This window comes from Dasypus novemcinctus, chromosome 2 (genome assembly GCF_030445035.2).
Source record: "Dasypus novemcinctus isolate mDasNov1 chromosome 2, mDasNov1.1.hap2, whole genome shotgun sequence".
Lineage (NCBI taxonomy): Eukaryota > Metazoa > Chordata > Mammalia > Cingulata > Dasypodidae > Dasypus > Dasypus novemcinctus.
This window is the reverse complement of record NC_080674.1, coordinates 117,299,121-117,321,535: the sequence shown is the minus strand read 5'-3', so window position 1 is coordinate 117,321,535 and position 22,415 is coordinate 117,299,121. Positions and strand designations below refer to the sequence as shown.

General features: G+C 40.7%; 1 protein-coding gene, 1 long non-coding RNA gene and 1 other non-coding gene across 9 annotated transcripts in view; 1 reads left to right on the top strand and 2 right to left on the bottom strand.

Annotated features, from left to right (window-relative positions):
• Positions 1 to 13,103, top strand: part of EPB41L4A (erythrocyte membrane protein band 4.1 like 4A) — a 266,210-nt gene extending 253,107 nt beyond the window's left edge. For all 7 annotated transcript variants that reach the window (XM_071209359.1, XM_004452449.4, XM_071209364.1 and 4 more), the window contains 4 exons: positions 509 to 577; positions 2,313 to 2,423; positions 3,481 to 3,562; positions 9,920 to 13,103. In XM_071209359.1, the coding sequence (XP_071065460.1) occupies positions 509 to 577; positions 2,313 to 2,423; positions 3,481 to 3,562; positions 9,920 to 10,048 (391 nt within the window). In that variant the 3' untranslated portion in view covers positions 10,049 to 13,103. The remainder of the gene's footprint in view (positions 1 to 508; positions 578 to 2,312; positions 2,424 to 3,480; positions 3,563 to 9,919) is intronic.
• LOC101417948 (uncharacterized) lies at positions 12,408 to 13,948 on the bottom strand. Its single transcript, XR_002795778.3, has 3 exons — positions 13,813 to 13,948; positions 13,444 to 13,489; positions 12,408 to 12,562 (listed from the first exon to the last, which is right to left on the bottom strand). It is a non-coding gene; the product is annotated as an uncharacterized lncRNA (long non-coding RNA).
• Positions 13,096 to 13,230, bottom strand: LOC111762741 (small nucleolar RNA SNORA13). The gene has a single exon (XR_002795780.1). It is a non-coding gene; the product is annotated as a small nucleolar RNA SNORA13 (small nucleolar RNA).
• Positions 13,949 to 22,415: the final 8,467 nt, after the last annotated feature.

The window sequence follows — 22,415 nt, the reverse complement described above, 5'->3', positions numbered from 1 at the left end:
AGCTGCATCCTATCAAATGTTTCTCATTGTCATCATCATGTAGCACATGTGCTCGCAGTGGTGGTGGTGTCAGAAAGGCAGGCTCTGGAGGAAGCCAGTCTGTAGACAGGCAGACTTAACATCTCCTGAAAGGTCATTTAGCTTTGCCTGTAAGTGGGCCCATGGCAGGCCACCGTGTCAAAAATAAACACTAAGGAAAACAGATTGAGGAGGAAAAAAAGACATCCATCAAGGGGCGAGAGGCAGATATTTTGGTAGGGAACTGAGGAATGGCAGGAGAGTCTGGATGTAGAAAATTAGAGAAGGCAAAAGAGCTACAGAAAAGAAAAGGTTTTCCCGAACACACTCTAGTTTTTGAGTCTTTGTTTCCTGCTTAGATTTATCTTAGTTTTAGTAGCACCATGTTTTGGCATAATCTTAGAAAGAGAAGACTCACCTCATGAAAGTGAACAGTATTAATATTTAAACTAGCATCACAACTTTTATTTTCTTGCCCATTCTCTTTTAGAAAGGAACTTGTGGATCCATCTGGGTTGTCAGAAGAACAACTAAAAGAGATTCCCTACACTAAAATAGAGTGAGTATGTCCTTAAAATTTTTTCCACAAGAGTTTTAATAGTTATCATAAGTGAGTGATACATTTATAATATGCAGTGTTGTTCCCTACATTGCTTTATTGGTAATTTGTGTTTGCATTTTAACTAGAATTAAAAATGACTCTAGAGAGAGAGGGAGAAAAGAATGTATTTAGTTTTTTAAAGATTCTAATGTGTTTTTATTAATTAGAATTATGTGTATAGTTCTGTAATCCTTCCATCATGTACATATTATACAGTAACATTCAAATATCTGATACTAAAATAAATTACTGACAAATTCTAATATTGATTACAGAATAGTTCTATCTTTATTGATAAAAAAAACAAAACTATGGAGTATCTTAGAAAATTTAAATAAAGGCCATTATTTTACAATTTGGGAATCTGAATAATCCAACGTTAAAATGACTTTTTCGTTGTGAAGTTTGCTCTGTTGATGTGTGATTTGGGACTTCCTCCTGTCTCAAGCCATTCTTGAATATGACGCACCTTGGAGGTGGAACCTTGCAGTTGTCCTTGAACTGTGCCCTGGCCCCAGCCTACCAATCCCAGCTTTTTACCCTCAGCCTGAGTGTACTTGTGGAAAAACACTCCTTGCACCTTTCCAAAAATTTCATAATCCACTGATATCAGGGTGTCCCCTTCTGCCATGCTCAAACCTTCCTCGACTTCCTCACAGGCCACCAGGACCCACCCCCTGGGCAATGACCACACCCACAGCTCCCCTCAAGAGTGTATTTAAAACTGTTCTCATCCTGTACTACAATAACTCTAATCTCCTATTAACTGCCTCTTTGTATGTGGTAGGTACAAGGGGGCTTTGGAAAATTAATAGCTGTGTTTCAAAAATATAACTTCTTTTTCTGAGGTACTCATCAGTAATAAAATCATTATGCATTTTTTTTGATATGAAGAGAATTAGGTTGGTCACAAAACCCTGTTATATAAGCCCATCCCAATCGCTGTCACAGAACTAGCACATTGAAGATGCTTTATGAAAGCATTACAGGATTCCCTATTCAGCAGTGTAGGATGCAGTGTAAGACAACCTATTTACTATATTTTCCACCCTGCTGTAATTGTTAAGAAAGTAGGAACCTAACTTCCCTGCTTCATTGCTTTATTTCCCTTCTGCCACCCATGCTCCCTTCCCATCCCAAATTGTAGGTTAGTACACACCTCCCTCCTTCCCCCTCATCATGAGTTAAAGATTGAATTTTTAAAATACAGGCAAGTTAGTAGCTATGACAGTGATAACCTTTTTCTGATAGGAACTCAATTTTGTCTGTATTGTAAACTTTTTTACTTCTACACCACTGGAGAGAATTCAACCATAGGGAATAATTTCATCAAAATTTAGTGGTTAAAAAAATACATATACATGTATTCACACACATATGTATACTGTAAAGAATTTCATTTTCATGTATGCATAAGAGAGCACTTTTCTCTTGTTAACTTAGGAAATTTAAGTCACTCAGGTTTTCAAAGCCCAGAGAAGAATCAAATTTTTGTTGTTGTTGTTGATTGAACCCAGGACCTTGTATTATGGGAAGCAGGCGCTCAACCACTGAGCTATATCCATTCCCCTCAAGTTCTTTTTAAAATTGTAAAAGCTTATTCCTTTGAGGTTTCAAGATCAAGGAAGAGCTCCAGATTATCCTATTATGATTTCCGGTGTGTCTGTTTCCATGTTTCTTGTTGCGTGTTCAGGACTCAAGGTGACCCAGTCCGCATCAGGCATTCTCATTCCCCACGAAGTTACCGCCAGTATCGCCGGTCCCAGTGTTCAGATGGAGAGCGATCAGTTCTCTCAGAAGTGAAGTAAGTGCACACCCTCGTCACCCTCATGGCTCGAGACCACAGCAGCCCAACCGAACTTTCTGCAGTGATGAAAATGTTCTATGTATGAGGCTATTGCATATTTGAAAAGTAGCTAGTGTGACTGAGATATGAAATTTCTATTTTTACTAATGTTAATTTAAATTTAAATAGCCATTTGTGGCTGGCAGCTGCCTTATTGGATAGTGCAAATCTGGACCATACTTGGGCTGAATCAAGGCACTTCCAAGCTATATACTGACACCTTTAAAAGAAAGAAGGGAAATGCACAAGCTATTTTATTGTGAATAAAATAGCTAGATTTGAGAGAAGTAGGTTGGCAGAAGAGTTTTCCTTTGATCTGGTGGCATTTCGTTGTTTCTTTTATTATAGCAAATAGCACAAAAAGGTGTTTCTTTGTCTGCCTTATTACTTGAGAATAGTGACCATATTTCAGCTTGACTCATGATAGTTGCTATTTTTTAAAATGAATATGCTAGTGAACTAATTATGCATCCATTTGTAAAAGTACTGCAATCATAGAAATTTTTGTAGTTAGTATTTCTGGAAGGAATGTTAACCAGTAAACTCTGAATTAAGGCTCAAAACTTTGATAAACATTTAAGTAAGCTGGAAGATAGGTTAACTTGATTGAAAGAGAAATGGCCATGTTTTGTTTTGTTTGTAAACTATAGAGCATGGCTGTAGCTCCATTTAATTTATAAAAAAGAATAAGTGGCCACATATTTGTTTAGCCCTTAGAAGAAATAAGAAGACACATATATATTACAGTGAGAAAAGGACATAAAAACTTTATAGCTGTGTTTTATTCTTGATCCTATTATTAGCTGTTATTTGAGGTAAATATCAATTAACTTGTCCAACTTAATTTAAATAAAAAAATTTATTTAATACCCCTTTGTGTAAAGCACCATGGTAGGAATGTAAAGAATATGAGGATATATAAAACATGCTTTCTATATCCTGTGGCCCTCTTCAAATTCAAATTCTGGTTCTAGGTACTGTCCCAATCATTAACTCTAAAACTTACCCTCTGCAGTTCAAAAACAGACCTTGTACCTCCCCTTCCGGTGACCCGGTCTTCAGATGCTCAGGGTTCTGGTGGCTCTACAGTTCATCAGGTCAGTAATACAGTTTTACACTCTTAACAATTTGAGAAACACTTTTCTGAAACCTCCTTCTGGGAAGTAGGGAGATGAATCTTTAACTTCATTCTCAGATTCTGTATTTTAGAAGAATGTGTATAAAATACGGAAGGAGGAAGGAAGAGTGTGTGATCCAGAACCAGGGCACAACCCAGGAAGAGTTAAGTTAGGAATAAAGAGCCAGAGGTAATACAAGGTCTAAAATTATCTGAGACTTGGAGGAAAGCCATGGAAAACAAAGATTTTAAGATTGTCTGGAGCCAGAGTAAAGAAACAATAGCTTCACTAATTGAAAAAAACACACAAAAATTTTAGTTATTTTTTGAGCCAAAGAAACAAGAAAGTGATAGCCTAACTGGGGGAAGATGTTCTGTTACTAACTGATGGTAGACAGAATTATTCAAGTCTTATTTTATTCCTTTCTTTTCCAAAGAGAATTACTTTCATTCTGGAAATGTTTTCGGTTTTTTTTTCTTTTACAGTGGCTAAAAGGGATTTCAAGGACATAACAGAACATCTAACTGCTTTAACAAAATCAATTTAAAGCTTAGCTGAGTTAGAACACTATATTGGGAACACTTGTAGTAAACATATTTTAGCAAGATGTCTGGCAAGGTTGACACAATCTCTCATGATATATTTTTTATTAAGATGGAAAAATATGTGGGCTGTAGAAGATAGCCGGATGAATATATATCTGGTTAAACAACCACTCTAAAAACAAAGTTGATGTTTATGACAGTTCAGTATCATCCTATTGTTGACAGTGCTGTGGTTTGGTCATGGATCCCTTTGAAAATCCAGTTTTAATTGTTTCTCTGGCCATAAGATTGTACACAAGGGGAGCTGATGTAGCTCAGTGGTTGAAAGCCAACTTCCCACATAGATCCTGGGTTCAGTCCCTAGCCCTGGTACCTCAAAAAACAAAAAATGCACGTAAACACATATATAGTTTTGTATATAAATTCAGGAATTAATGAACCATCTAAGAACCAGGACTGTGGCATCTACCATGTGCTGCCCCTCTCTTTGTCCTGTTCCCCATTTTTATCAGTGACTTGAGCAGGGCCAGAAAAAGCCTGTGCATTAGATCAGGTTCCCTAATCTGAGGTGGAGATTTGCATGCAGCAAGTGTACTGGGAGAACACCCTTAGGATCAACAGGTTTTGGGGAGTGAATGGTTGGCAGAGGCGAGAGTTGAAATGTCATATAGTCCCAATGTAAAGGCATCAGCTGATCCCATGGGGAGCATGGAGGGGAGATGGCTCTTTAGTGTCATCCCACTTTGACGCAAGGGTGGGGTATGGCCCTTTACAATTCAAACATGCACTTTCTCACCAACTAGCAGTAATTGGGCTACAGGGTGCCCTGGGAATGGGCATGATTTTGAGTGAGGTGGCTCTCTGCAGCTGAGGGGATACTCAATTCCTGGAATTGGTTTGCAATTCTTTTTCTAGTTCCTCCAGCTATGTAGTTAGGTCATTAATTTTAGCTCTCTCTTCTTTTTTAAGGAAAATTGAGGGTTATAAATTTCCCTCTCTCAACATTGCTTTTGCTATATGCCATAGATTCTGATATGCTGTGTTCTTGTTTTCATTTTTCCCAAGATAGTTTACTAATTTCTCTTGCAATTTCTTCTTTTACCCACTGTTTATTTAAAAGTGTGTTGTTCAATCTCCATATATTTTGTGAATTTTCACTTTTTTACTTGTTGATTTCCAGCTTTATTCTGTTAAAATCAGAGAAAGTACTTCGTATAATTTCAGTCTTATTAAATTTATTGAGATCTGTTTTGTGACCCAACATATGGTCTATCCTGGAGAAAGATCCAGAAGCATTTGAGAAGAATGTATATCCTGCTATTTTGGGTGCTGTCTTCTGTATATTTCTATTAGGTTTAGTTCATTTGTCATACTATTCAAGCTCTCCATTTCTTTATTGATCCTCTGTCCAGATGTTCTATCTAATAATAGGAGTAGTGTATTGACTCTCCAAATATTATTATAGAGATCTTTCTCCCTTCAGTTTTGCTAATGTTTACTTCATGTAATTTGGAGCATTCTGGTTAGGTTCATATACATTTATGATTGATATTTCTTCCTGATGAATTACCCCTTTTATTATTAATATAAGTAAACCATCCTCCAGCTTGTTTGTTGTTGTTGTACTGCATGAGTGGAATATCATTTTTCCAGTCTTTTACTTTCATTCTATTTGTATCCTTGGGTCTAAGGTGAGTCTCTTGTAGACAGAAAATAGATAGCTCATATTTTCTTACCCATTCTAACAGTCTGTGTCTTTCGACTGGGAAGTTTCATCCATTAGCATTCAGTGTTACAACTGTAAAGGCATTTCTTCACCCATTTTGACCTTTGGGTTTTCTCTTTCATATCTTATTTTCCACCACTCTTCTTACACTTTTAGTTATTTGTATTGATATAATTTTCATTTCTGGACTCTCTTCCAAACCTCCTCTCATCTTTTTATTTCTGGTTTTAGTACTCCATTTTAGTATTCCTGCAAAGCCAGTCTCTTGGTTGCAAACTCTCTCAGTTTCTGTTCTGTAAATAGTCTAAACTTTTACTCATTTTTGAAAGATAGTCTTGCTAGATATAAGACTCTTGACTGGCAGTTTTTCTCTTTCAGTGTCTTAAATATGTCATACCACTGCCTTTTTGCCTCCATGTTTTCTGATGAGAAGCCAGGACTTAATCTTATTGGTCATCCCTTATACATGACAAATTGCCTTTCTTGCTCTCAGAATTCTCTTTTTCTTTGGCACATTTCACGTTCTGATTAGTATGTCTTGGGATAGGGCTATTGGGATAGTAGTACTCGTTGAACATAGATATCTATGTCCTTCAATAAGGGAAATTTTCTACCATTATTACCTCAAATATTCCTTGTGCCCCTTTCCCTTATTCTTCTGGGACACCCATGACACATATTTTTGCATGTCTCTTGCGTCATTTAGTTCCTTGAAACCCTATTCTATTTTTTTCATTCTTTTCTTTATCTGGTCTTTTTTATGTTTGCTTTCAGAGGCCCTGCCTTAAAGCTTACTGATCCTTTCTTCTGCTTCTTCAAATCTGTTGTTATATGCCTCCAGTGTATTTTTAATTTCATTTATTGTGCCTTTCATTTCCCATAAAATCTTTTTTTCTATGTATGCTTAAAAATTCTTCTTTGTGCTCACCCAGTGTCTTCTTAATGTCTTTAATCTCTTTAGCTACCTCATTGAATTTATTAAAATTTGTTTGAACATCTGTGATTAGTTGTGTCAATTCCTTAATGTCATCTGGAGGCTTACTTTCTTCCTTTGACCAGGCCATAACTTCCTGTTTCTTGGCATGTATTGTAATTTTTTGTTGGTGTCTTGGCATCTGATTTACTTGATATATTTATTCTGGCCTCTGTCACTTTCTTTAGTCTAGGGCTTTCTATTTGATTGACTTTGTGCTACAACCCCTCTTTGATACTTAGATCAATTTAATTTGGAACTTCATAGTGGCTCGTGTTTAGCCAATCTGAATTTTTCAGCTTTTTTCATCTGTTTCTTGCCCTTCTTCCTTTGATGGTTATGAAATAGGAGCTGAGGATGTGGTTACTACTGTAAGCCATGGCGGCTAAAGCTTCCCACATTGCCACAGGAACCCATGAAGCTTCTCCCACATTTCTCTCCTGTCAGGGTTAGGGAGACAGCCCCAGCTGTGTGTAGTAATCCAAACCATGCAAGCGAAGACTATCTGTAGCTGGCTGGAGAGACTAATGAAGTCCACGCCATTTCCTTCCCTGCCTAGGCCTGGGATGGAAATGCAGGTGTGGGCAGTAAATTAACCCATCAGGTTAAAACTGACTGCAGTTTCCCAGATAGACTGAGGAAGCACTGACCGCCCCCCTCCATTGCCAGGTGTGGGGATGGAGTCACAGGTATGCCCAACAATCTAGTCTGTGCAGGCAGAAAGCAACTGTAGTTGCCTGGAGAGGATGAGGGAGCACTGTGCCTCCTCCTGCCCTCTCGGGGTGGGGAGGGCACAAGAGATGCATTCACATTCTAGTCCATGTGGAACAAAAGTGCCTGCAGTTGCATCCTCTGCTGGTGCCCACGGCAGAGTTTAAGTGGAGGCCTCTAAGCTTCTTTCTGACTTGGACATATTCAAACTTTAGCTGTTCTTAGGATTGGACATAAGTCATCCAAATTACTAATCATTAGCTGAAGTTGGTGCCTGACCCTCTCATCCTCCCCCGTTTTTGGGAAATGGAACTTCCAACTCCAGGCAGGGAATAGCTCCCAAGGCATCTTGGGCCACCAGCAGAGGATGGGCACCAGCCTCCAAAGTGTAGAGTGCTCTACTGATGAATCTTCACTGCAGATGGGCAGTCTCTCCTTCCGTTTTTTTCTGAAGACGTTTTAGGATGTTCTTCTGGTCTCCTGGGCCCCCCAAACAGGTAATTTAGATAGATCTGGCTGATTACTAACTGCCCTGTAGGATGAACTGATTCTTTGAGGCCTTACATTGCTGTCATCTTGCCCCTCCCCCCTGGTTGTCTGTTTATTTTGTTTTGTTTTGTTTTTAATGGCCCAGGGGCTAAGAGTGGTGTTCACATTTAAAGGATTACTTAAAAAACAAAAACAAAAATATGTGAGAGAGACAGGATGTGATTCATTATCTGGCCCTTTACAAAAAAGGGTTGAACCCTTGTCTACGTATATAATACATAAAACAGGCAAAATAATTACAAATTAAGGTAAGTGTTAAGAAGAGGGCTGCATTAGAGAATCAAAAGGACAACCTCAACTTTACATGGGGGGAAGTCAGAGAAGGTCAATCTCAGAAAGTAAAGTCTAATGCTGAGACCTAGCAGGGAACAAGTCAGTCATGTGAGAGTGGGTGGAAGGCTGATCCAAGCAGAGGGAAGAGCATGGGAGAAGATGCTAAGGCTGGAAGGGCCTGGGTGCATTTAAAGAACTCTGAGACCAGTGTGGCTAGAGCATGGCGAGTGCAGGGGAAGAGCAGCAGATAACACAGGGCCTTGTAGGCCAAAGGAAGAGATTGAATTTGATTCTAAGTGCCAAAAGGAAGTCACTGAGCTGGCTGCCGTGTGTAGAAGGGACTACAGTGAGAAGTGGAAGTTAGGGAAGATGAACTTCTACTTTTACCATGGTGCCAGGGTACTGACAGTGGTGTGCTTTCCCCCACACCTCACTTCACCATTTCTTGGAGAAGGCTTTTAAGAGTAGGATGGATTAGGGACGTGATTGGATTGTATTAGGTAAACTCCCAGGTCTTTTTCTGGTGATTCTTCTGATGAATTAACTGTTTTATTTATTTATTTATTTTTTCCCTTTTTTTTTTTTTTATTGACTTTGTAATGAATTAACTGTTTTAATCCCCTGTCCTGATCCTCATACTTGTGTCCTAGAAATCTTTCATCCCAAACAGACGTGGGATTTAAGATTCAATATTCTTGCTCCCTGTATGTAGCAGAACTGCTATTCTATCAGTCCCTCCTTAAAATGTCAGTAAATTAAGCCAGTCATGGGAACAAATGAAAGGCAGTTGTCTCCTAAAGGATGATTTCATTTTAGACCAATTGAATCTCTACAGAATTTTGGACAATATAGCTCCTTTTGAAGGAGGATATACTTTTAAAGAGGTTATGCTCATTAGTTTGACCTGATGAATTAAGCCATCCCTAGGAAGTAGGAGCAGGAAGGTTAAGCAGAGGGAGTAGGGTCATGGCCAGGGTCTCCACCTGTTGATTGTGGGAGATAGTGACCCATCTCCAGCACTGGATATAGATTCTGCGCCTGGCTTCCTAGTGTCTTCATTAAGGGGCACTCATATTCCAAGTGCTGCAGACCCTCTGCTCTTTGGCTGATTTATTTCTATCACCAAGTCATGGGAGTCCCTAGGACATTGTGTTGGGGGTTTTTCATTCAGTGACTACTGGAAATAAAACCAGGAAAGATTTTAAATTACCTCAAACTCATTCCCTCCATCTCTGCTTTGAGAAGTGGGAGGCTTTATAGCCTGGTTTAGAAATGACTACAAAAGATATATTACACTTATTTGGGTGAATGGATTGAGATCTATGCCTAGTTTTCAGGAATAAAACAGTCATTATGCCTGTTATTATTTTAATACTAAACTTTGCTGCTTATTAAATAGCAAAAAGGGAATATTGAAGCTTTTGGTATTAACCTTGAATAATTTCATAACTTGATGTCTTAAATGTAAGTTTAGTAGTCTCTGATGAATAAAAAGTACTCAATTTGTTGGAGTTTCCCCCTTCTCAATCTTTCTGTATTTTTCAAATGTTTTCTTTTAGAGAAGAAATGGGTCTAAAGATAGCCTGATTGAAGAAAAATCTCAGACATCTACAAGCAATTTGGCTGGAAAACACTCAGCAAAAACAATAAAAACTATCCAAGCTTCACGCCTCAAGATAGAGACTTGATCCCAGTGAAGAAGGGATTTGGGATGGGGGCGGGGGGAGGGAAGGGTGTGCGTGCCACTTTGAAACTGTGAATTACTTAATTTTTCAAATATTCTGGACCTGCGGAAGTGTTTCTCAACACAAGAAAACTGAGTCTTTTGTTTCTTCTAAAGGTTCAAAACTACAGCAGAGTTGTGCTGAAGGACCTTTTTATTTTGGTAACTGGAAGATTAGTAGTCTTGTAAAAATTCATTCACTTTATGCCGTTTCCATACTGGAATAGGACAGTGATTCAACTCCAGTATCTTGTTTCCATTACAATCAAGAGCAGATGATGCTCTGTTCAGTTTTGGAATCCTGCACTGCAGCTGGCTAGCTGTGCAACACCAAGTGGGAGGAAGTTCTTCCCAACTCCAGGTGGTTCTCAGCCTTGCCCAGGTGTATAAGGACTGAGACCTCAGTTTCAGACTGGATGTTTTTATTCATATAAATATTAGTTCTTTATAAAACTTTATTTTGTGGCATTAAATTCCACAGGTTATTTACAAATGATGCAAAAAGCTTTTTTTTGTTGCTTTCCTATTGATAAAATGCATGTGTTTTCAGAAATAAAAAGGGTGTGCATTTCAGCTGACCCTACACTATCTTAGTATTCATGACCCTAAATTTCACATGGTCCCTCCACTCTGCCCTTCTTACTAATGACAATTTCAGACTTTTTCTTTCTGCAGATGACCTTGCCATCTTCTTTCCAGGGCAAATAGAAATACTCTGGCAGGACATCTCTTACCTTGCTGTTATCCCTTCATCCTTTTTACATCCTTATCTCTGCTTTCAACCTTTTCCTCTCAGCTAGCTCCTTGCCATGTTTTAAAATTTGGTTTAAGATTACCACCTAACAGAGTAAATTCATGTTTACAACTTCAAAGCCTTCTAGCTAGCATTCTCCACTGTTCAGGCATCCCTAAAATCATCTCCTAATCCCTATTTCTAATTTGTATTCTTCCCATTTCACTAAGCAGCCCTTCCTGTAGTAATCTTGTCAGTAAATCTCAATTTTTAGGCCTTCTTCCAACTTTTTCTCTTGCTCTGCTTAACACCCTTCCCAATTTGTTTGCCTTCTTCAGCATCCTTTCTTTGTACCTCATCCTATTCTACCTCACCATTCGTTAGTTTCTCAAACCTCAGACCTAGGCCTACTCATTTACACCCATGACCTTAAGGTTTACTCTTTTAGCTTAAGACTAGATCCACATGGATTTCTCAAAGGCAAGTTCACGTTCACATTTCAGAAACCCTTCACCAGCTGAACCAACATGCTTGTGCAAATCAGACACTTAAATCATTAAGGGCTCTTCCCCAAGCTAGTTACCTCTTGCCTAGATAACTACAATAACCTCTAATTGGGTCACCTGCATCCCTTTTCATCCTCCAATTTCTTCATAATTATATACGTGATACCACACACACCCCAAATCTTTTCTTCTCATGGATCTTCATTTTTGTCAAAGCCCAAGCCTTAAGTGGTCTGTGTGGCCTCCACCTACCTCCTCTTCAAGTTTATTTCACACTATACCATTATTGACCTTTCAAGCCTCAGTATGCACTAATTATTGTCTAATCCAGGGCGGGAAAGAAGTCACAACTATGGGAACAAGTTATCAAACCCAAGGCCTCTGGCACATGCCTCTCCAACTCTGCCTGAAAGAAAATGAAACTCTTAAAAATCTCACCTCTCATTTCTCAGGTTTCCATGAGTTGGCCCTTATTTCACAAAGGCAGTTATATGCATGATGACATTTCTCCCATTCAACTGTAAGCTTCCAAAAGGGAAGGACTGTTTTGCTTACATTGTATCCCAGTACCTAGCACTTTCAGTGAAATTGTGACTGAACATACACTGTTATTTCTTGCAATAAAATGAAGGAAAGGAATATGCCAACCTTCAAGTGTACATCTAATTTTCAGAAACACTGTGGCAATGTAAAGCACATCTATAATGTAGAAATCAGGTAGTCTAGTTCTTTTTATCATACAAATCACCGGAAGAAAACATTTTAGACTTAGCACAAGTATTTATAGGACTATTAAAGACTATCACCAGCACAACATATTAACCAGAGATTTAACATAACTTTGAAAAATGACTAGCATTACTTCTCTTCATTTTGGTGTTTTGTTTTGTTTTTTCATGTTAAGCCTGATTGCTAACAGCACAGCAGAATAATCAAGTAAAACGTGTCTTCTATTTGGTAATATACTTTATTTTCCCTTCTGGAATACTGGTTGCTCTGGAGAGGGAAACAAAACCCTCCTTCTGACGTTTCAACATACTAATGCTGTTTTATGGCAATCAGTTAAAACACAAACCTCTATAAAGTACATTAAACAAAATATTTATTCATATCCCCTTTGTTTTATACATCCACTTTATGATTATCCAATGGCAATTGCTTCAGTACTTCTCAGACTCCAAAAATTTCAAATCCAAAAAACTTCGCAGATCCTATTTTCAAAATCGTCATCAAGGGCATCCTAATAGAAAAAAATAAAAGCACTAAATTTGGCAGTCAAATACTTACACATGGCAGAGCTCACTAATAACTTTGTAGTAACTACTGCATTAAGTTGTGCATTTTTGGGTTTTACTCTTAAAATACCAACGTATAATATTCCTTGAAATTTGGCAAGCAATTTTGTAGATTTCTTATGGTTACCAGAAAAATTAGCAAAGCCAAATTGTACTTTGGCTCATTAAAGTTCAAGACCATTTCATCTACATCTGTTACCTTGAGAACTTTAGATGCAGTATTATGAACCATTAATACTTCCACTCACTCACCCAGTGAGGTGGCACCACTATCTAGGAAATGCTAAGTCATATTACAAATAACTGCTTTATGACAATAGTAAGTTACAGTACCTAAGTCTCCTCTGTGCTCCCCAAATGTTTTTAAGCTAACGGCATCCTGTGCTTCAAGTATCCATCCTGCGCCTAAGTTAAGAGATACAATGCTGAGTTTGACAGAACAAGGACTGTATGTGTAAACAAATAAAATATAAAAACAAACTGTTACCTATGCAGTTCCTACACCAAACACAATAAATTCAAGGGCAGGAATAGGCTGCAGAAGGGTTTAATTTATGCCTTTTTTGACACCACATTCACTAGTTTCCAAAAGTGAATGGGCAACACAAAGGCCTGCATGAATCGTGCCTAAGAACAGTTCAATCTACGGCACAAAGACGCTGACCCTAAACCAGCCCTGTTGAGAATAACAGTTCTGGTTAATTCTGGCTCTAGATTTTAATTTAAAAAACGAAATGCAAACTGTTTTCGAGACAGTGGTAATGGTCTAAAATTTTTTTTTAAAGCCTGAAAGCTACTAATTTTTTGTACCAAATAGGAAACTCACCTGCAAAATTGGGTGATACTCATTCAATTTCCGCCAAGCTCTTCACCTAGGGTAGAAACAGTTGCAAATGTTCTAAACCTTAAAGAGCGCCTTTTATCCACGGCACCCCCCCCCCCGTGACAGATTTTACATTGGGATAAGGACATGCGGTGAGACTGTTATTGTTCAGGAAAAAAACCCGCTTATCCTAAAAACTCTGACGTAAAGGATCATCAGTAATAAGACATTAAACTAGTTTCCCCACTTTCTGGTAAGAGAACGCAGACTGGAGGCCGTCTGGGGCCCTCCTGGGTCACAAGAGGCTCGTACGCAGCCAAGGCCTCGCCGCTGCCCTCCTCGCCCCCCGGCCCCGGGATCCCCGGCCCTAACCCGCCGGCGCCTTGCCAGGCGCAGGAACGCCGCGCCCCCGTCTCCTTCAACCATCGTGGCCGCACGCGCCGCGCAGGCCGCCGTCCTCCACCCTGCGGACGGGAACATCGCGGCAGAGCGCGGGCGGCAGGAAAGGCGGCAACCCAGTCCCACAGTCCTTTTCTACGGCTGGAAGGATCCACTGTCCGACGGGCACGGGGAGAGCGGGCTGTACCATCGGCTCCCGCGCGCCTCACGAGGCGCCGCCGTGTGGCCGGAGGGAGAAGTGGCCAGTGAGCGGCGGGGAGAGGCCTGAGAAGCCACAGTTGACCGCCTGAATTTCCTTCGCAGGTGGGTTCTTTCGGCGGAGAAGTATTTTTTATCAAGTGTGGATGTCCATAGATCCTAACGGCCAAGGTCAAGGGCACATGGTCAGTGCTGAGCAGCGGGCGTCACCCGCAAGGCTTCGGACACCGCGTTTTGGAGACAGAACTCACCTACTCCAGCTGAGGAAGAGCTGGGTTGTTCATTCAAAATGCCCTTACTGAGCGCTTACTACTCTTCAGGCCCTGTTCAGGTTCCCTGCAATTCTGGTATGAAGGGCACACTCAAGGTTCCTGTCTTACATTCTAGTTGGGAGAGAAAAACGTTTAAGAGGTAAACATGAAAATTGTAATTTCAGACAGTGATACGTGCCAAGAAGGAAACAAATAAGGATAATGTGATAGAGCAGTGCGGTCCAATAGAAAAATAACGTGAGCTTCACCTGTAACTTTACGTTTTCAAGTTGCCACATTATAAAAAGTGAAAAGAAACAGGTTAAATTAATTTTAATAATACATTTTATTTAACCCAATAAATATTATTTTATAAATAAATAAATATTATTTCATCAGCATCAGGATAATAGTATTAGATACTTTGCATTGTTTTACTCTTACTAAGTCTTCAAAACTCTGTGTGTTAGTTTACAATTACATCATATCTCAGTTCAGACTAGCCACATTTCTAGTGCTCAGGAACCACATGGGGCTCGGACAGTGACAAAGTTCTGGGTACTGGGTGGTAGGGGAAGGACTATGTGGAGGTGACCTTTGAGAGTATGAGGGCTTGTTTATGCAAGACCCGGGACCAGCAGGCCTTGGCAATGTGGATGAAAGTGAGGAGTGCACAGTCACGACTCCAGTTAAGATGCAGAGAAAAAAAAAAAAGGAGCCAATCATATAGGGCTTTGTTGCTGTGGCAAAGAGTTGGGATTTTCACTGAAATTTCTGAATGAATTATCATTACAGAAATAAAGCAGAGAGGTTGTTAATTGGCTTTTTGCAATTCCCTGTTGCTGGTATCCATAACCCCTTTTAGGGATAGGGACTGTAGTGAGGCTGGCTGTAGGTTATCTATGGAGACCACTTGAGAACTCAGTCCCAGCACCTTTCTACCTTTCTACCTTTCCTTGATGCTTTCTGCAAAAAAACCAAAACCCCACAAAACAAAACCAAAAAAACAGAAAGGGGAAAGTGGATAGGGAAGGAAAATACCCTAGAATTCAGTGGTCATCATACAAAGATATGAATGATAATGACATCAACTTCGGGAAAATGACCATACTGAAGAAGAAAATTTGTAGTGATCACAAGGGGGTAAAAAACACTAGATCTGCATTGGGAAACTGTGGCGGCTTGCTCGGTCGGTAGAGGTGGGGTCTGGCTGCCGACGAGGGGTCGGTCCAGCTCAGGACGAGGGGTCGGTCCCGCTTGGGACGAGGGATCGGTCCCGCTTGGGATGAGGGGTCGGTCCGGCAGCAGACGAGGGGTCGGTCTCACAGGGGTTGCGCGGTTCGGCTGACGGGGTCGCCCGGCAAAGCCGGCGACGAAGGGGTCGCCCGGAGAAGCAGGCGACGAACTGGGGACAAGGGAGGCCAGGCCCTTGTTGGGGGCTCTCAGGACTGGAGGGCGCACAGCAGAAGAACTACCGCGGAGACAAGGTAAACACGCAAGTCCAACTTTATTGAGGGAGAGGCAACAGTTTTATAGGGGCTGGGGAAGGCTGATTGGTCAAAGCCACGCCCTGTTCTGATTGGTTGCCAGAGAAAGGTCAGTGGGAGGTACTGGACGGGGGAGGGGTGGTGGTTGGGGATTGGCTGTTGCTGTTGCTGGGGGAAGTGGCAGGGTTTAGGGATTGGTGGCTGCTGTTGCTGGGGTGGAGGGCAGACTTGAGTTTCCCGCCCACGCCTGGCTGTTGCTGCTGTCGGGGGAGGGGAAAAGGGCAGACTGGAATTTTCCGCCCTGCGCCTGCGCAGGGAGAAAGAAGAAGAAGGGTGCCGCCCCACAGGCATCGTGTGGCGCCATCCGGGAGGAGGGGCGGCCGCGGAAGCATGGCTGCCGAGAAGGGGAGACCCGAGGGCACTCTGCGCCCATGCCGAGCTCCCTTCAGGGGTGGCGGTGAGTCCGACCAGCCACCCTATTATGGGGGCAGCGGCTTGGCCTGCCGCGGCTGCTCCCCCGCCAGGCCAGCAAACCACACTTCAGCCTGAGGGGTGACTGCAGGAAATCACTGTGATGTTGGAGGAGAGAGGAAGTTTGGGGAATGTGGGCCACATTATCAAGAGTGTCGTTTAAAGACTTTGAAGGGATTATAACAAGCTTCAATCTTGCCTTCCTGTTAGGGAAAGTCAGGGAGAGGAAATTTCCTTGGACTGGGAGTGCCAGCAGACCCAAGTTTACATCTAGCTTTGACACTTAGTTTCCCAGGCTGCTATGACAAATACCAAACAATGCTTTGGCTTAAACAACAGGAATTTATTGGCTTGTGGTTTCAGAAGCTAAAAGGTTTGCTTCCTCCTAGAATTGTTAGCTTTCTGACTGGCTGGCAATCCTTAGGTTCCTTGGCTTTCCTGTCACATGATGATATCCTCTCCTTTGTCTATCGCTTTCCTTTGACTTGGCTTCTCTCTCTCTCTGTCTGAATTTCTTCTATTTATAAAGGGCTCCAGTAATCATATTAAGGCACCCGCTCATTCATTGGGGCCACACCCTTACTAAAACAATATCTTCAGGTGGTCCCATTTTTAATGGGCTCACACCCACAGGAATGCAGGCTGAGATGAAGACTATGTTTTCTTGGGTATATAATTCAACTGACTGCAGACACATGTTGCCTTAGGTAAGTGACTACCTTTCTGAGTCTGAGTTTCCTCATTTGCAGGGTAATAATACCCAGGTACCACTTAGGTTGGTTTCAAGAATTAAGTAAGAAAGGTTTGTGGGATCCTATAGCAGTGTATATGATACATTGTGATTTCCAATAAATAGCTTGATTAAACTTGGCTCTTCCTCTCATTTACCCCCACATTAGGTATAGAACCTTTTTTGGATTGAGTTAAGAAAAGGGGAATATTCTGCCTTTTTTTTTTTAAGATTTATTTATTTATTTCTCTCCCCTTTCCCCCCACCCCAGTTGTCTGTTCTCTGTGTCTATTTGCTGCGTCTTCTTTGTCCGCTTCTGTTGTTGTCAGCAGCACGGGAATCTGTGTTTCTTTTTGTTGCATCATCTTGTTGTGTCAGCTCTCTGTGTGGCGGCGCCATTCCTGGGCAGGCTGCACTTTCTTTTGCTCTGGGTGGCTCTCCTTATGGGGCACACCCCTTGTGCATGGGGCTCCCTTATGCGGGGACACCCCTGCATGGCACAGCACTCCTTGCGTGCATCAGCACTGTGCATGGGCCAGCTCCACACAGGTCAAGGAGGCCTCCCATATTGTAGACAGATGCCCTAACCACTGGGCCAAGTCCGCTTCCCATTCTGCCTTTTTTAAATGACTTTACAATTTTGCTCCCTTTTCTCTTCTCCCCTTAATATCTCTTTCGTAAATTCTGAACAGTTCAAAAGTAGGTAGAAGGGAGGTATTTGTTTAAATTACTGGATTAGGCTTGATGTCAGAAAATTAGTTTTAAATTCTTTGTCTTCCTGTTTGCCTCAGCCTCACACATCCTGTAAAGAAAAACTCATTAAGTATAACAGTTTGATATTATTGATGGATTCCAAAAAGAAATATTCGATTATATTGTAAACTGGTCTGTACCTGGGCCTGATTAAATTATGATTAGGGCTTTGATTGGGCCACATCAGTAGGGTGCTGAGTCCTTGCCCCTTGGTGGTGGTGGGGGGGAACTCACAGATAAAAGATATGGTAAAGTGCAGAGTTGAAGTTTTGATGCTGGAGTCTTGAGCTAGAGCCCCGGGAAGTAAGCACAGAGAGGAGCTTGGTTGTGAGAAGAGAGAAGCAAGCCCTGGGAAGAAAGGAAATCTGACCCCTGGCAGATGTCAGCAGCTGTCTTGCTCCAACACATGGCAAAAGACTTTGTTGAGGGAAGTTACTTATGCTTTATGGCCTGGTATCTGTAAGCTTCTACCCCAAATAAATACCCTTTATAAAAACCAACTGATTTCTGGTATTTTGCATTAGTACCCCTTTGGCTGACTAATACAATAAGTAAATAAAGTAAGCAGAATGGACATGAGTCAAAAAGAGGGGATATTTTCTACCAGTCTGCCTCCACCCTTACCTGGTAGAATTTGCTGGGGCTGGGACACTAGGCAGGGATGTACAGCCTTTATAGAGAATTAGTCCAAACCTTGGTGTAATGGTTTGGAACTGTATGTACCCCAGAAAAACATGTTCATAAATTTAATCCATTCTTCTGGTTTTTAAACCATTTTAAGTAGGACTTTACTTCAGGTAAGGTGTGACCCACCTCAGTGAGGATGGGTCTTAATCCTATTGCTGAATTTTAGCCTGTTGAAACCCAAGCCAGTCTTGCTGAGTATGTCTGTTCCAATTACACATTCCAGAACTGGGAAAATAACCACAGAAAGGGTCCAGGGACCACTATACCACTGTGAGATGGACCTTAGCTGAAACTTCATTGATCACCCAACCTCCATAAGCCCCTACTCCTACTGGTGGACCACAGTGATATTTTGGATCTCTTGGAATTAATGTCACTTCTGAACCAGTGTCTAATAATCCCCCAAATGTCTGATCATTTCCTTTTCCCCAGTGCACAGCTACCTTGATAAAAAGGCTGTAGGTTTCTTTGGAGAAATCTGGGATGAAGGTGAATAGCATAAATTTTTGGCAGTGTAACAGTGTCCTTCCCCAAGGGGAACCAGCCATACCCTCATTCAAGAGGCTCCAGGTCTGTAAACTGTCTCAAGTCTGGGAATTGATTAAGGGACCATGACTCTCTAATTCTAGTTAGACTTTTGTTCACTTGACTGAGAATGCTTCTGCTTATACAGAAGAGAAATGAATCTGGGAATTGAATCTGAAACCTCATATGTGGGAAGCCAGTGCTCAACCATTGACCACATTGCTTCCCTGAGTTGGTGTTTTCATTTGTTTTACCTATTGTTTATTTTTATTTTTTCAGGAGGCACAGGGACCTGCCATGTGGGAGACAGGTGCTCAACTGCTTGAGGCACATCTTCTCCCTGCTCTCAACTCAAACTATTATTTTTTTTTAAGATTTATTTATTTAATTCCCCTCTCCCCTGGTTGTCTGTTCTCTGTGTCTATTTGCTGCGTCTTGTTTCTTTGCCTGCTTCTGTTGTCGTCAGCGGCATGGGAAGTGTAGGCGGCGCCATTCCTGGGCAGGCTGCACTGTCTTTCGCGCTGGGCCGCTCTCCTTATGGGGAGCACTCCTTGTGCGTGGGGTCCCCTATGCGGGACACCCCTGTGTGGCATGGCACTCCTTGCGCATGGGCCAGCTCCACACGGGTCAAGGAGGCCTGGGGTTTGAACCGCGGACCTCCCATGTGGTAGATGGACGCCCTAACCACTGGGCCAAGTCCACCGCCTGTAAATATGAAATTTTATAAAATTGTCTAACACAACTGAGGGGGGTGCACAAGTCCAAATTCCATAGGGCATACTGCAAGCCACGAACTCCAATGAAGGTACTTGATGAATTCCCCAGGAGAAACTGAGTGGCTGAAGTAGACAGAAATTCTCTCTTCTGATTGCTGAAATAATCACTTCTCCTTTTAAGGCTTTCAGCTGAATGGATGAACTATCTCTTATGGCTGAAGGCAATCTCCTAAATTGATTACAGATATAATCAGCCATAGATGCAATCAACTTACTGATGATTTAAGTCCAGGGAATGTCCTCGCAGTAACAATTAGGCCAGTGCCTGCTTGACCAAACAACCCATCATACCCACCAAGACACCTTCATCTCTTTCAGGAGAGTTTTGGCTAATACTTTTCCTTTCACTTTTGCATGTAAATTTTAGAATTAGCTTGCGAAGTTCAATGAGAAACACTGTTGGGATTTTTATTGGAATTGTGTGATCAATTAAAGAAGAATTTTCATCAGTATAAAAATGACATGCTACTATTTATTTGACTTTTAATATCTATCAAACAAAGTTTTATAGTTTTGTGCATAAATACCTTGCACAACTTTTGTGAGGTTTCATTTTTCAACCTTACATATATTTCTATTGTTATTAAGTGTTATTTTTTAAAATTAAATTTTCTAACCATTTATGCTTAGTATATAATAATGCAATTGCTTTTAAATATTGATTTTAAATGATTCAATATTTTTAAAATTTTAAAAATTTGTAGGTTCTTTTGGGTTTTCTTCATATACAATTATATTATCTGCAAATTATGACAATTTTATTTCTTCCTTCCAATTCTTTTTTTTAAGATTTATTTATTTATTTTTCTCCCCCCGCCCCCAGTTGTCTGCTCTCTGTGTTCATTTGCTGTGTGTTCTTCTGTGACCACTTCTATCTTTATCAGTGGCATCAGGAATTTGTGTTTCTTTTTGTTGCGTCATTTTGTTGTGTCAGCTCTCCATGTGTGCGGGGCCATTCTTGGGCAGGCTGCACTTTCTTTCACGCTGGGCGGCTCTCTTTACGGGGCGCACTCCTTGCGCGTGGGGCTCCCCTACGCGGGGGACACCCCTGCATGGCAGGGCGCTCCTTGCGCACATCAGCACTGCACATGGGCCAGCTCCACACAGGTCAAGGAGGCCCGGGGTTTGAACCACAGACCTCCCATATGGTAGGCAGATGCCCTATCCATTGGGCCAAGTCTGCTTCCCTCTTCCAATTCTTAAGACCTTTTATTTGTCTCTGTGTGTATGAGTTTAAATGACCAGGGTAAGATATCTAGCACAATACTGAACAAGTGATAATAGTGGATATTCTTGTCTTGCTCATGATATTAAAGAGATGCTCTTAAAGTTTTAGCATATGTGTATGATGTGCGTGGTATTTTTATGCCTCTAGTTTTAATTTTCTAATAGTTTGTTATTTTTCATCATGAATGAATGCTGAATTTTATTGAATGCATTTTTCTGCCACTATCGAAATGAACATATGGTCTTATAATTTAATTTGGTGAATTACATTAAAAGATTTCCTAAAGTTGAGCCAATCTTGCATTTCTAGATGTAACCAAAGTTAGTCATTTAAAAAAAATACTTGTTTAGAATTATTGTACATATGTTTATTGATAAGATGGGACTGTAGTTTTTCTTTCTTATATTGTCTTTGTTAATTGTGAGGCCAATACTATACAGGCCTCTACTTAATATTAGTAATTTGTTTCAAGAAATTAGATGTTCCATGTAAAAATATTAATTGGGAGCCTATAACCATTTATTTTAAATGGTAAAACTTATAATGGGTTATTTGTTAACCTAACCAATTTCCTAAAATGTAACTAGAATACAATTAGCAAGTCTATTTTAAATAATAAATTAAAATGTTAGAATATAAAACGTTCATAAATTTGCTTTCTGATGAAACAGTATAGTTGTTAAAAAATAGTTGCTTTGTTTGCAATAAACTACTATCTTTTATTTACCAGTGAAACAGGATTAGTATCTTCAGATGGAGGTATTAATGTCATTGCTCATCTCTTTGCTTTGCTTTCTTCTCCCTAATGTTCTTTTTTCAACATTTTGGTTCTCATTGTACAACACTAGGGGAAAAAAGTGGATTGTTAATCATGAAGGGCACTGTGGAAATGTGACAAACAGTGTTTCACACTGAGGATGATGCTTTAATGCTTCTGTATCACCATTAGCATAAGTGGGAACCGTTTCTTTCATTGAAATTCAGTATGTTATTCAATATACTGGCATGTGATTCTGATATTTACTAATTATGTTTATAATGTAACTCAAGGAATTCTCTGCATTTATTTATTATTGTTAAAATTGTTTTATTGAGTTTTGGGGTCCTACATATAATTTTCCTATATGAATATCAGCTGAAATATTCCCCATTTCTTTTTCTGTTCTCTAAAAAATGTTATGTAGTCAGAATTACTTTTTCTCATGTTTGCACTTGCTATGTCTGTTTGTCTTCTTTGTTTCTTTAGGAGGCACTAGAAACCAAACCCAGGACCTCTGATGTGGAAGGGAGGTGCCAAATCACTTAAGCCACCTCTGTTCCCTGCTTTTGTTGTGTCTTTCTTTATGTTTTTCTTCTTGTGTCTCTTGTTGCATCATCTTTCCAGGCCTGCCTGTCGTGCCAGCTCACTGTCTTCTTTGGGAGGCCCCAGGAACTGAACCACAAACCTCCCGTGTGGTAGGCAGGAGCCCA